This window comes from Oncorhynchus mykiss, chromosome 2, assembly GCF_057628025.1.
Source record: "Oncorhynchus mykiss isolate SJ-2025 chromosome 2, ASM5762802v1, whole genome shotgun sequence".
NCBI lineage: Eukaryota > Metazoa > Chordata > Actinopteri > Salmoniformes > Salmonidae > Oncorhynchus > Oncorhynchus mykiss.
The window spans coordinates 6,999,506-7,014,167 of NC_143023.1; the positions used below are offsets into that span (position 1 = coordinate 6,999,506).

The 14,662-nt window shown below is 42.9% G+C and overlaps 2 protein-coding genes across 3 annotated transcripts; both read right to left on the minus strand.

Moving 5' to 3' along the window:
* Nucleotides 1–262: 262 nt before the first annotated feature.
* LOC110505578 (uncharacterized protein C8orf88) lies at nt 263–6,369 on the minus strand. The gene is made up of 7 exons (XM_036936091.2): nt 5,916–6,369; nt 4,964–5,043; nt 4,513–4,565; nt 4,315–4,399; nt 3,993–4,099; nt 3,728–3,780; nt 263–3,474 (listed from the first exon to the last, which is right to left on the minus strand). The coding sequence occupies exons 2-7, from the start codon at nt 5,040–5,042 to the stop codon at nt 3,465–3,467; spliced, it is 387 nt and encodes a 128-aa protein (XP_036791986.2). The 5' UTR covers nt 5,043; nt 5,916–6,369; the 3' UTR covers nt 263–3,464.
* Nucleotides 6,370–7,827: 1,458 nt separating this feature from the next.
* LOC149984789 (RNA-binding protein 12B-like) lies at nt 7,828–13,705 on the minus strand. Of its 2 annotated transcripts, none has more exons than XM_090186804.1 (2): nt 13,495–13,705; nt 7,828–10,282 (listed from the first exon to the last, which is right to left on the minus strand). In XM_090186804.1, exon 2 carries the CDS (start codon nt 10,254–10,256, stop codon nt 8,280–8,282), a length of 1,977 nt encoding a protein of 658 aa, XP_090042930.1. In that variant the 5' UTR covers nt 10,257–10,282; nt 13,495–13,705; the 3' UTR covers nt 7,828–8,279. The 2 variants fall into 2 exon arrangements, with proteins under 2 accessions (XP_090042930.1, XP_090042935.1); XM_090186809.1 differs by having other exon boundaries at nt 7,828–11,545; nt 13,495–13,660.
* Nucleotides 13,706–14,662: the final 957 nt, after the last annotated feature.

Sequence of the window (14,662 nt, forward strand, 5' to 3'; positions counted from 1 at the left end):
CGCCAGTAGGGGAGATGTTACACAGGATCTGTGCGCACCACTGGCGCAGTTTTTACACCAGTGAATGACCACTAGAATGGTTATTGTCTCTGGTTTCTCCTTTACGCAGTGTGACTAAAATTGCTGTTTTAGTCTTACATGTAAACTGGATTACATGGCGAGGTTTAATTTTTACAGATTTTGATGATGCAAGGTTCGAATTTGAGGTATAGTCCGCATTTGAGCTGCTTCTGGTGTAAAAATGACACTTCACAAGACAACATTTGTCATACATTTTTTATTTTTTAATAAGAGCACAGAAATGTACAGGGCTATTAGGGCAGATCCCAGATCAGCTCATACGTCTTGGAGCAAGGAGACGATGTGCACCATAGTACACTAAATTAAATAGGCTATCTTCACAATGTGCAACTTGAAAGTCAAAATCAATGTTTAACCTACTGCATATCTGAAAATATATGGTTACACTTTGGCAGTCCCTTTACATTAGCATAGGAAAGTCCTCTCAGCCTTGTATCAACAAAAAGCCAACATCTTGGAATGAAGCCCGCCATTATGACTAAGCCTCGATAGGCAAATAGCTTTTATAACAAAATAAGGATAAATAAAATAAATACACTTCAAAAATAAACAGGCATTCAATTTTCCCATTCCACACTAGAACCACAACAGTCTCCGAACACAAGTCGCATTATATACTACTATACTACTATATAATACTACTATATACTACTACCCCTTATGTACACAGGCAAGTCAAGGCGGCGGGTTTCGCTAACTCTGTGCTAATTTACACAGCCGTTATTCACGTTTAACTACTATAGAATAAACTGAGAAAAAGTGCAGTAGGGGAGAGATGTACTATTTGATGTGACTAGAGGATTGACCCTCAGAGAAGTGGGGGAGTGATGTACTATTTGATGTGACTACAGGATTGACCCTCAGAGAAGTGGGGGAGTGATGTACTATTTGATGTGACTACAGGACTGACCCTCAGAGAAGTGGGGGAGAGATGTACTATTTGATGTGACTACAGGACTGACCCTCAGAGAAGTGGGTGAGAGATGTACTATTTGATGTGACTAGAGGACTGACCCTCAGAGAAGTGGGGGAGTGATGTACTATTTGATGTGACTACAGGACTGACCCTCAGAGAAGTGGGGGAGAGATGCACTATTTGATGTGACTAGAGGACTGACCCTCAGAGAAGTGGGGGAGAGATGCACTATTTGATGTGACTAGAGGACTGACCCTCAGAGAAGTGGGGGAGAGATGTACTATTTGATGTGACTACAGGACTGACCCTCAGAGAAGTGGGGGAGAGATGCACTATTTGATGTGACTACAGGACTGACCCTCAGAGAAGTGGGGGAGAGATGTACTATTTGATGTGACTACAGGACTGACCCTCAGAGAAGTGGGGGAGAGATGCACTATTTGATGTGACTAGAGGACTGAGCCTCAGAGAAGTGGGGGAGAGATGCACTATTTGATGTGACTACAGGACTGACCCTCAGAGAAGTGGGGGAAAGATGCACTATTTGATGTGACTACAGGACTGACCCTCAGAGAAGTGGGGGAGAGATGTACTATTTGATGTGACTAGAGGACTGACCCTCAGAGAAGTGGGGGAGAGATGTACTATTTGATGTGACTAGAGGACTGACCCTCAGAGAAGTGGGGGAGAGATGCACTATTTGATGTGACTACAGGACTGACCCTCAGAGAAGTGGGGGAAAGATGCACTATTTGATGTGACTACAGGACTGACCCTCAGAGAAGTGGGGGAGAGATGTACTATTTGATGTGACTAGAGGACTGACCCTCAGAGAAGTGGGGGAGAGATGCACTATTTGATGTGACTACAGGACTGACCCTCAGAGAAGTGGGGGAAAGATGCACTATTTGATGTGACTACAGGACTGACCCTCAGAGAAGTGGGGGAGAGATGTACTATTTGATGTGACTACAGGACTGACCCTCAGAGAAGTGGGGGAGAGATGCACTATTTGATGTGACTACAGGACTGACCCTCAGAGAAGTGGGGGAGAGATGTACTATTTGATGTGACTAGAGGACTGACCCTCAGAGAAGTGGGGGAAAGATGCACTATTTGATGTGACTACAGGACTGACCCTCAGAGAAGTGGGGGAGAGATGTACTATTTGATGTGACTAGAGGACTGACCCTCAGAGAAGTGGGGGAGAGATGCACTATTTGATGTGACTAGAGGACTGACCCTCAGAGAAGTGGGGGAGAGATGTACTATTTGATGTGACTACAGGACTGACCCTCAGAGAAGTGGGGGAGATATGTACTATTTGATGTGACTACAGGACTGACCCTCAGAGAAGTGGGGGAGAGATGCACTATTTGATGTGACTACAGGACTGACCCTCAGAGAAGTGGGGGAGAGATGCACTATTTGATGTGACTACAGGACTGACCCTCAGAGAAGTGGGGGAGAGATGCACTATTTGATGTGACTACAGGACTGACCCTCAGAGAAGTGGGGGAGAGATGCACTATTTGATGTGACTACAGGACTGACCCTCAGAGAAGTGGGGGAGAGATGCACTATTTGATGTGACTACAGGACTGACCCTCAGAGAAGTGGGGGAGAGATGTACTATTTGATGTGACTAGAGGACTGACCCTCAGAGAAGTGGGGGAGAGATGTACTATTTGATGTGACTACAGGACTGACCCTCAGAGAAGTGGGGGAGAGATGTACTATTTGATGTGACTAGAGGACTGACCCTCAGAAGGATAGTGTGCAAAGGCGGGCTTAGAAGCCGAATCATTTCAAGCAACAGTTTTCAATGGGGGAGTACAGACAAGTTATGCAGCAGGCCTATACTTCAACATTCAACTAGTTGATATAAGTCAATAATCAAGCTTCAGTGACAATATCAAACCTAAAACACCCATACTCCAACATATGAAAAAGTGAAAGGGTTAAATGAATGTAGTGTTGGTCTTGGGAGGTCGTTGTAAGGTTACTCAAGAGTCAATGGTCTCCTCTGAGGCGTTATTAGCATTATGCCATATGTAAACATCACACAGTGCAAGGGGCATTTGTTAGCATCAAGGCACATCATTCAATCATGCATTATTATTTTAGACTGAAACACACAATGTAAAACATGTAGGCTACGGTACATTTTCAGGTTTGTGTCCACCAAAGGAACCAACATTTGTCAAAGGAACTAAAAAAAAAAAAGATATACCTCTCGCTTACAACTCTCATGGTCATGGCTGTTTATGATCTGAACCCTATCGACCCTGGTCAAGAGTAGTGCACTAAATAGGACATAGGGTGCTATTTGGGACGTATCCCATGCCTGTGGTGTTCTGGGATTTTTTTGTTGTTGTTGGTATACCACTCAATGGCAGAGCAAGTTGTAGTGGTGTGTGGTTTGAAAAGCAGCAGCAGCAACCAGACTTCCTGGCTCCATGTTAGCCTAGGCAAGCCTAAACGAGAAAATATTCACACAAACATGTTGGATTAATAAATCATTCATTATTTCTAAAAATTGTGTTAAAATAGATATTGCACCAAAAAAAAAAAAGCTTTATTGACTTCTACAGAAGCTGTGGTAAAGGAAAACACTTTGGTCTGATTTCACAGAATCTCTAAAATCTTCACCTAATAACTGTAGATATTCTTTACAAATGTATCTTCGCACCAGGCAAGTTCATTGACACACTTGTATTTTTTACTTACATTTCATTGTCTTCATCAAACCTCTTCTCCAACCACGGCACACCAGGTTCTCTCTGTGGAAATGAATGAACATTCAATATCAGGAATTTGCAATAAGCCACGTTAAGCTATGGCACTGAGAACAGGTTAAAGGTAAACATACTGAGCAGGTTGGCAAGTGATACGAAAGGTAAATCAAAAGGAGAGGCTTCTGAATTTACTCTTGATTCAATAAAGGAACGACTAAACAAGCCATAATTGAGTACGAGTCGAATGACGAGCTTACCGCCTTTTCCAAAACAACAGGATGTTCTGGTAAGAAGTCCGGTTTTCTTTTGGCAATGGGGGAACTGGCCAGTTGAATCAGGAAGTCTCTAGTGTAAGATATCCTCACTAGGAGAGAGAATCACTTGAATCAGTCAACATCCATACACGATAACATGTGGATTGTGTCCCAAATGGCACCCTATTCCCTATATAGTGCACTTCCTTTGAGCCTTGGTCAACAGTAGTGTACTATAGGGAAGAGTGCCATTTGGGACACATCTATGGCCTAAAGTAATTCAAACATTGCAACTCACACTTCTATAGATAGATAGATAGCTTACCTTTAGTTGGGGTGGAGTCTTTTTGTGGTGTCTGAGTATGGAGATGGAGGATTTCAAAAAACTGTTCCACTCCAATGCTGTTAATCTTTCCACAGGATAAAAACATGGTCAATGCAAGAAATAGATTTATCTTATAGACTGACTACTTATCCGAGCAAGTAATTGTCAGTTCTCTGGGTAAAACTATGCATCACTCACTGTTTTTTCTCCAGCTTGTCCACACGCAGATGGCTCATTTCTAAAGCAGGGGTCTGTATAAAAGAGAAAGTGGGACACTGGCTGCAGTTGGATTCTCTACCCTTCTTTTTGAAGTGTGCACTCACTCACTCACTTCCCCTCATCGACTAAAAAGGAATTTACTTGAGTAAGAAATATCGTAGAAACTGACAACCTTTGCCTACACCAATCCTATGCTTTTAAATATAACAGGGAGGGAGCAAGAACACACTTTGGGTAGAAGGGTAGGTAGGGAATCGGATCCTGAATACTGCCTGTTAGCCGACACATTCATTCATTTTTGTTCTTAGTCCATGACTGTTTGTGAGGATCACACTTCATAAAATTGGGCCAAGGATGACTTAAAAAGGAGCAAGACGTGTAGGTTGACAGTTGAACATGAGAGAGAGTGAACTAGTCCAGTTAAGTTTACCCTGGTCAGTACTGCAGCGCCGCAGGGGTCTGGCTGGCTGCAGGTGCTTCTGTAAGATCCGCCTCCTCGACACCTCCATCCTGTAACAGCAAAGTGTAATGAAGCCGTCTAACTTAGGATGTCATGGTCAAGTCTATTTAAAGTTAGTCTGGTCCCAGATCTGTTTGTGCTCTTGCCTGCTCGGATTGTCACGCTACAATGAGAGACAAGTGTATGATTATGACGGCACAGATGGTCACTCAAGCTAATTCAAAGTGCTGCGTGTCACCCACCACATTTGATAAAAACATGACCTCAGGTCTTTCATCACTCGCTCATCAGCACTGCAAAAGCTGAAGTGTTGACTTGAATTGATTCGTTTTGCCCCCATAAAAAGGTGATATATAAGTTTATTATTCTAGGAAGTTTGATGTTTTGACCTGGGCGTGTTACATAAGATGTGAATGTTGTTTTTAATAAACTAGCAACAGATAATTTGACAGATGAGTTAAACTATCCTAAAAACTCTCCCAGTCAGCTGATTTGCTAATTCCAAAAAGCCTAGCGAGCTAGCACTGGCAACCCCCTTAGAAATCCAACGGATAACGTTATAAAAAACTAGCTATGCTTTATCAACTTTGATTTATGGGTTTTAATCAATTGAACTTGGCTAAGTTAGTTGTTAAGTTGGGACAGTCATTTCGGGTGAAATAGCTACTAAATGGATGCAGTATCTCGGTGAAAACTTTCAGCGCTAGCATTCCCATCATCGCTAGGCGGCTGGCTGAATAGCCATGGCTGCCACCTAACGTTAGCTAGCTAAGTTATCGTTGTCCATTTTTTTTTTTTTTTTCCGAATAATGCTGACCGTAATTTATTTATCATGGCAACAAACAAACAAAAAAGTTTCTCAAGTTCTGTTCACTATGAAAACCCTAGCAGGCTACCATTATTGTGTCTAGGTCATATTTACCTGACCCTGTATGTTCGGCGACACAGGCGTGCCTTTCCCTTCCGAGAGATGCCACACTGATGAGGTGCCGTTTCTGCTGTGGTCACAAAGGTTCAACACCAGACGCGCAGCAAAGTAACGTTTCGAACGAAATACACGCGAGCGGATAAGAGCGGGTTACGGACGCAATCTTTCCCTATTGAAATCCGTGCAGAACAAATTGTTAGAATATCATACTGATATCAAACGACGTTTTCCTGCTTTATCATCCAAGTATCGGTATGTTCACCGTTACAATACTCGTTTGATAAAATAACTTTAAAAGTTCTGCTGCACATTTTCAAAGGCAAATCTGTCTGTTCAGTTATCTGGCCTTATTGCTTCAATATACATTTGTGTTACAGAAACATGATAATTGACAATTATTTAAATAAATGTAATTGGCGTGTCAGTATGTAGTAAAGTTCATGTTTATGCCACAAGAGCGCGCTATGGTACAACGCCATGGGCCATTAGACTGGAAAGAAGAAATGTACCTATCGATTAATTTTACATATATATATAAATAAATAAAATGGTCACATATACCGGATAGCTGCAGTGAAATGTGTTGTATTAGAGGGTCAGCCATAATAGTACGGCGCCCATCGACACCTTGTCAAAAATCAAATTTTATTTGTGACATGCGCCGAATACAACAGGTGTAGACTCTATCGTGAAATGCTTAATTACGAACACTTTCCCAACAATGCAGAGTTAAAAAGTAAAGGGGGGATTAGCACAAAAAGTAAATAGTAAGACAAAATAATCAGGCAATATAAAAGGAGTAGCCTTACCGGGTCAATGTGCAGGGTATGAGGTAGTTTAGTTAATTTGTACATGTAGGTAGGGGTAAAAGAGACTAGGTAATCAGGATAAAGTAACAGCAGCGTATGATAAAGTGTTTGTATGAGTTTCTCAGCTGCCTTATGGTTTGGTGGTAGAAGCTGTTAAGGAGCCTTTTGGTTCCCGACCTGGCGCTCAGGTACAGCTTTTTTTCCTTTTTCTTATTTAACTAGGCAAGTCAGTTAAGAACAAATTCTTATTTACAATGACAACCTACACCAGCCCTACCCAGACGATGTTGGGCCAATTGTGCGCTGCCCTATGGGACTCCAATCACGGCTGGGTGTGATACAGCCCGGATTTGAACCAGGGTGCCTGTAGTGACGCCTCAGGCACTGAGATATTGTGCCTTAGATCGCTGCACCACTCGGGAGGTCCGAGCTTGCTGTACGGTTGCAGAATGAACAGTCTATGACTTGGGTGGGTGGAGTTATTGACCATTCTTAGGGCCCTTCTCCAAGGTATTCGAACCAAGTGACCTTTTGATTACTGGCCCAAAGATCTAACCGCTAGGCTACCGGCCACCCAGTTATTACTTCAAGGTTTAAAGGGGAAAACCGTAATTTCTGTGAGAATAGTGAACAACATTCTATCCTTTGGTCACCGTAGTCCAACTCTTGGTTACTTCTGGAAATTGGGTAGCTGGAATTAATGTAGGTGCAATTCACGGACTCTCAGTAAAGCGTGAAGGTCTCCTGCATTCTAAACTCGGGCTTTATTCTCACTGCTCCTGACAAACTAAATATATGCATCTGCAACAGAATAAAATAAAAAGGGAGTGAATGCAGACAGTTGCGCCCTTTGCTTGTGTTAAATCCTGCATAACTTGAGGTATGATTTGGGGAATACCTAACGTATATAGATACTTAACAATTTGAGGGTTAGCGTGTGTCCCCCAGTTGAAGTAAAATAACATTGCATTCATGGTCATTCTGATTCCAAAGACCACCAGATTGACCACAGGGGAGGAAAAAAAAGGACCATGGGCAATGCAGTATTTATCATACAACAAAATATCTTAAGACAATCTTGGAAGACGACAACAGGAGAACATTATGAATTTTAATCAAAGAATTTCCACTAAAGTTTAAATGGACAACTTTTACACTACAGAATGCAATAAACATTTAAACAAATAGTAGCAAAATTAAGTTCTACCTTCACGCAGCTGTTAAAGAAAATACAATTTCAGGCAAATTTCACTAAAAAGAAACAGCTTCAGAAACAGGCTACATGGCAAGCAAGCGATGAGCAAAATACAAATAAATCATTTTGTTATTCTTTAAGGGGGGGGGGGGGGGACTACGGACAAAAGGTTTGTCCATTACACATCGAGTAGAAGGCTATATACACACACAGTATTTTTTTAAATCTACAATTGTTCAGTCGCCATTGTTGGAATCCATCAAACTAACCAAATACTGTGAGTTGTTCTTCCTAAAACATCGCATTTTAAAGCCCCAAAAAAGGTTCTTTCCTGTTCTATACGGAGGACAAATTTCACACAAAAACTAGTTTTACTTTTCTGCTGCCTATTGGTCTTCCACTCAATTCCTCAACTGCCGTTAACGCCTCCAAGCGAGATCCAAAAACAACCGTTGCTGAGCCTTTGGGAATCCCTTCGTTGTCGTACTGCAATGAGACCGATCCAGGAATTACACGATATCCATAGCAAAAGTCATAGATTTCGTCAATTCTGATAGTCGAAGGCAGATTAACCAGTTTCAGGCATGTTGGACCATCAAACTGCTGGGGTGCAGAAGGTCCATAGCCTCCATGTCTATGAGCAGAGCCATTGCCCCGGTTGTCAAGCAGAACAGGGCTTTCCATCATTTGAGAATCGAGACCCAGACTGCTGCCTCCATGAATATGAACCTGCAGGTCGTTCATAGGAAGATGGCCTATATCAGGGTTGACCCTGTAATCAGTGTACAGATGGGGCATCGCCTCACTGTTCCTGGCCAGGTACCTCTCTGAGCTTCTCTCTATCTTTTGCTCTTTCACTGCAGGTTCACCAACACCAAATTCACGCATCTGAGCCAGAGAAATGCATTTCAGGATGAGATTTGTTCCAAGAAACCCTTGCCCATTCAGAGACTGTGCCCTCATAGCCTCCTCCTCAGTCTGAAAGATCACCAACGCCTCTCCAAGCCCATTGCCCTTATGGTCAAGCAGCAAAACAACAGCCTCCTCTGAGATTCTGAAGCCTAGGAAGAAGTCCACAATCTCAACTTTGCGCACGTCGAAAGGCAGGTTTCGCACATACAGGCAAATCTTCTCAGATTCATACACATCCTTCTCGGTCTCTCTTGGAGGCCTTTCCTGAGATCTGCTGGAAGACCTTTCAGAGGGTGGTGTGCCCTTCATTGTATTTCCCCCAGATTCTAGCATGGTGACCATTTTCTCTTTCGAGATAGGAGAGATGTACACACATCGTTTGAGAAATTTCTTCTTGTGAAGAGTCAAGGCGGCACCGTAGTCCCTCAGGTTGTTGAACAGCACAAATGCGGACCTCGTCTCTGACCCATACTTGTCAAGAAGGTGAAGGATCTGATCATACTTGAGGTCTGCATGATGGAAGATCTCCTTTATGTCCCTCTTCTCCACTAAGTAGGGAAGGTTTTCCACCAAGACACAGAACTCATCATTGGAAGGAGAAGGGGACTTAGACCTGTAGGCCACTGGTGAGAAAGACCTAGCACGGTCTGGAGACCTCTCAGTGGGAGCCGAGGAAGGCCCTCTTCTATACTTACCACTGCTGTCTTCTTTAACAGGTTCCCTACCAACATCTGCCTTAAAATACTGCTCTTCTGAGCATGTATCGAGTTCCACAAACCTACTTCCAATGTAATGCCGATTTCTTTTCAGACCCTCTCTAGCATCCCGTCTGGATTTGAACTTGACAATTCCTTTCACATTTGGTTGGCCGCGGTCATTTCTCATTATAATAATGTCCTCCACCTCTAATCCGTTAAAGAATTCTTTCACGTCGTCTTCGTTCGTAGTAAAAGGCATGCCTTGCATAAGCAAATACAAGTCATCTTGACTGCTTGGCTGTGAGGAAGGCTTTCGGGCCCGACTACGTACATTACTGTAAGACCCTGATCTACTGCCCATCTCTACAAGCTCTTTTCTTCCAGGTTCCTCATTCCTGCCTTCTCTTTCCGGTCTTCTGAAACTTTCCTTATACGGCCTCTTTTTGGTCACCTCAGGTTTTATACTTTGCTTGAGAACAGCCTGCATTTCTGTCTTGCTGCTCAGCCGTAAGTGAACCGGAAAACCTTTGATGGATCCCTCCGAACGGGTCATCGCCCGCCTCGCGTCTTCATCGGAAGCAAAGATTATGAAAGCCTCCTCACGCTCCCCACCAATAATGTGCACCCCACCATCTGGGATTTTGAGGCCAGTGAAGAAATTGCGAACGTCCTCAGAACCTGCAGTGATTCTGAGCCCCTGTAAATGGATGACCACCTCCATTCCGACAACAGCACAAACAGCACCACCTGTAGACAGAGGGGTACATAATAGCATTATTGCAGAACAGTCGTGTCCAGCTCACCAATGCTCTCCCGACCATTCCACTATAACATCACCAAAACAGGTGACACCTTGAGAATGAAAACAGCAACTGAAAACGTGCTGAAAAGGACTACGCTGTGCACAAGTCTGAAGGTCCCAATACGACACTTACGCCACTACAAAATGGAAACACCATAAAAAAATATATACAAGGCAACAACGGTAGGTCGGAGATTCTAACATCTGAAAGATTATGTCATCTCCAGGAGTGACAAAGTTCAACCATTAAACTGGATGAGTGTTCCATCTCAAATCAGCTGTGCATACATTAAATGCATCAGGTATGAACCGTCACCATAGTATAATGGCAGGCTTTCAATCTACAATTCCAGGCTTCACTTTATTCAATCAAGTGTTAAAAGGTTCACAAGTTTCATGCAATATTCTCCTTCATTAAGTCACATATACACTACATGACCAAGAGTATGTTGACGCCTGCTCGTCGAACATGTCATTCCAAAATCATGGGCATTAATATGGAGTTGGTCCCCCCTTTGCTGCTATAACAGCCTCCACTCTTCTGGGAAGGATTTCCACTAGATGTTGGAACATTTCTGCGGGGACTTGCTTGCATTCAACCACAAGAGCATTGGTGAGGTCGGGCAATTAGGACTGCCTTGCAGTCTGCGTTCCAATTAATCCCAAAGGTGTTCAACGGTGTTGAGGTCAGGGCTCTGTGCAGACCAGTCAAGTTCTTCCACAGGACAAAGCATTTCTGTATGGACCTCACTTTATGCACGGGGTCATTGTCATGCTGAAACAGGAAAGGGCGCTCCCCAAATTGTTTCCACAAAGTTGGAAACACAGAATCATCTAGAATGAAATTGTATGCTATAGTGTTAAGATTTCCCTTCACTGGAACCAAGGGGCCTAGCCCGAACCATGAAAAACAGCCACAGACCATTATTCCTCCTCCCCAAAATGTTAACAGTTGGCACTATGCAACGAGGCAGGTAGGGTTCTCCTGGCATCCGCCATACCCAGATTTGTCCGTCGGACTGCCAGATGGTGAAGCGTGATTCATCACGCCAGAGAACGCATTTCCACTACTCCAGAGTCCAATGGCGGTGAGCTTTACACCACTCCAGCCGACACTTGGCATTGCACATGGTGATCTTAGGTTCGTGTGCGGCTGCTTGGCCATGGCTGTGTGCTCGATTTTATACACCTGTCTGCAACGGGTGTGGCTGAAATGACAAAATCCACTAATTTGAAGGTGTGTCCACATACACTATATATACAAAAGTATTTATTCTCTGCGTCGCTGGCATGAAATTGTGTATTTGCCAGAAACTCTCAAAACTATATGAGAAACAAGCATATATTTCAGACCATCAGAATATCCAGACCACAAAAAAACACATTTCTGTAGATACTTAATATCTAGCAATAACCCATCAATCATTAGGCCTACATCTCGACATACCATACACATACACACCATAATTGATAAATAGGGGAATGAAATTAGCCATGGACAGTTTTTCGGACAGCGGAATATCGCCTAGTACCCCTCTGAGTACACCACTTGTCCCTCAAATCAAAGCGGCTAGTGTCTCCGGCAGCTGTTCCAAAGACTGTGACCATAGCAACGGAATAAACATAATCGACGTACGAACGAAGAAACGCTATAAGCATTCATAAAAAAAAGTATTTACACGCAACAGAAATGATAAATCCAAAAATGTATTAAGGGGGAAAAAAATGTATTGTTAAACGTGACTCTAAACTGACAAGTGTTTGCCAGTGGGCAAGTTAGCTGATCCTGCTGTTGGACGTCAAGTGTGGATGTATCGCCACGCAGGCTACATGTTCTACTGTGATTGGTCAACAACGGCACCCCATGAAAATAAGAGCAGAATCCTATTTTCTCTGGCTGAGCGGCTTCCGCGTGCAATGAGAACCACCGACCGCTCCGCCTGGATAGAATTGTGCCACCCCGTGCTTTCTGTCCGTGCCTTTAATCATTTTCTTTGATATGCATCAGTCCACAGAGAGTCAGATATGGGCTTTTCCAATACAGCGGTGTTGTTACTCCAGTCCATACACCCTGGTGTATTACTAATAAGGAAAGTGTTTCCATCACTATGGCCAAGGACTTGGAACAGTTACTTTGTGAGGTGTGTTAACCATGTTCGGGAAAAAAAGTAATCTTCATTTCCCAGGTCTGGCCTGAGTAAGTTCACGGCCCAAGACCTTTCGATTTTGGGGGAGGCCAGGCCTCTGAGGTGGACAAAAACAAGTCTTCAGTCCAAACACCAGGGTAAAGTCTACTGGAAATGCACCATAGGCATAAGAGTAATAGCTGGCACACGATTGGTCGTTCTGCTGCACAAATCAAAAAGAAGCAGCCCACACCCTACTGTGACGGCTACTAGTCAAAACGTCATGCCACAAAATACATTTCATGTAGAGCACACATACGCCATTGGTCAATTTAACGCCAACATATACTGACACCTTTAAAAATATATAATTTGTAAAAACTAGATAGATTACTTTTTACGGCGAGCGAGATAAAAAAATCTCCAGTCGCACACCGTGATTCAGGGTTTCATAATCATCGTCCATGAACATAATTGGAGGGGGCGACATTTCAGTTAAATGCCGAGAAGAGAAGAAAACCATCACAAAGCAACCAGTGCGAAACGCACTCATCTGGCTAGAACAAATCAGGATACGTGAAACTAGTTAGAAAAACCAAAAGCTATGCCATCACTTGAGGAAGTTAGCACACTGTTCCTAGGCCGTCATTGAAAATAAGAATTTGCTCTTATTAACTGATTTGCCTAGTTAAATAAAAGGTCAAACAAAAAAATAAACAGCCCACCATAGCACGATTCCTAACGTTAGCTAGCTAGCCACTGTGTATGCTAGCCGGTTAGTTCACAGTTGAACAGCCACATTGTCAGCGTTTTAGTTACCTAAGAAAATGCACAAGCAAAATACACCATACAACATTAAAAACTGAATTAGTATTAAAAAAAAGTCGCAATCTAACGTTAGCTAGCTACATATCAGCTAGCGTAGCTAAAAACGCTAGCTAGCAGGGCCTTGTAGCCTGGCTACTCGTAAAATAACGCTACGCTAGTATGATAATTTCATCCCAAGAGTCACACCGAAGAGAGAAACTTACACAGGCAGCGAGAGAAAAAGTTATTTCTTAGAAAAGGTGACAAAAAAATCAAAAGGATGGCGGGAAATAATATATTTTTGCCCTTCTTGAGGATAGAACACGTTTGGAAATACGGAAACGGAGAAGTTAGAAGATCTCGCAATGTCAGTGTTGCCGACTCCTCAGTAAGGAACGTGGCTATTGGCTGTCCTAAAAGTCGCTAGACGTCGATAAATTACGTCATCGCTTAATTTGTATTATTGACAATGTGCATGTAATTGTGATGTACGCTGTAGGAGAGAGGAATAACGTCGTGGGAGAGATAAAAAGTCAGTAAAAAAACACCCTAAATATGTTTAGAATTACAAATGAACGTTCTTCTGTCCAATCTTGGTTTATTTTATGTCACAATTCCAACCCTCCTTCTTTATCTGGGCTTGGGACCTGCAAAAGTGACCCAAAAGAGACACTCTGGCTGAGTTACTTAGTTTTCTATTTAATTTTTTTAGTTTACTTTTCTAAATTTGGTTTGGTTTTTAACCTCATGGTCCACTTAGGAGCCTACAACAAGTCACAGTAAAACAGGAACATTTTTAACCATAACATTTAAAAAAAAAAATTGTTTACAATCTAAATGGACCAAAAAGAGACAATAGAAAAAACTGTCAATGGCAATGTGAGAATTATGTTAACTAGTCTGGCCCTAATTCAGGTTAAAAAATATTTTTTTTTATATAAACCAGGGCGGGATCAGCCAGCGGTGGCTTCCCACATGCGCGATTCATTTCCAGTCTGGACACGGAGGGGTGAACATCTCCTGTTCTGACTGCAGCTGGGAGGGACTGCTGTGTGAGGACTGGGCCACTTGTGAGTGCTTTGAGACGGGGGTGGGGCCCACAGCAGCACCTGCTGCTCGTTGAGAAGAGTAAGTACGACAAGTGCTTTCACGTCAGAGTCTCAAAGTCTCCAATAACACCAGAAAAAGTCACTAGATTTCTCGCGAGTCACTTTTTTGAAAATGTGTCGCTTCTTTGGCATCATGGCGTTCACACATTTTGTTTGTGCATGCCGCCACCTACTTTGTGGTTGTGTGTGTTAAATCACGTTACATTTTGTAAAAAAAAATATATATAATATATATATACAGTGCCTTGCGAAAGTATTCGGCCCCCTTGAACTTTGCGACCTT

What these genes read in the sequence shown, in the direction of transcription:
- LOC149984789 (XM_090186809.1), bottom strand. Translation starts at nt 10,310, where the DNA reads ATGCTATTATGTACCCCTCTGTCTACAGGTGGTGCTGTTTGTGCTGTT.
- LOC110505578 (XM_036936091.2), bottom strand. Translation starts at nt 5,042, where the DNA reads ATGGAGGTGTCGAGGAGGCGGATCTTACAGAAGCACCTGCAGCCAGCC. An exon ending in AGACTCCACCCCAACTAAAG is followed by an intron (nt 4,100 to 4,314) that starts GTAAGCTATCTA and finishes TCTCTCTCCTAG; the next exon opens with TGAGGATATCTTACACTAGA. An exon ending in CTGTTGTTTTGGAAAAGGCG is followed by an intron (nt 3,781 to 3,992) that starts GTAAGCTCGTCA and finishes TCATTTCCACAG; the next exon opens with AGAGAACCTGGTGTGCCGTG.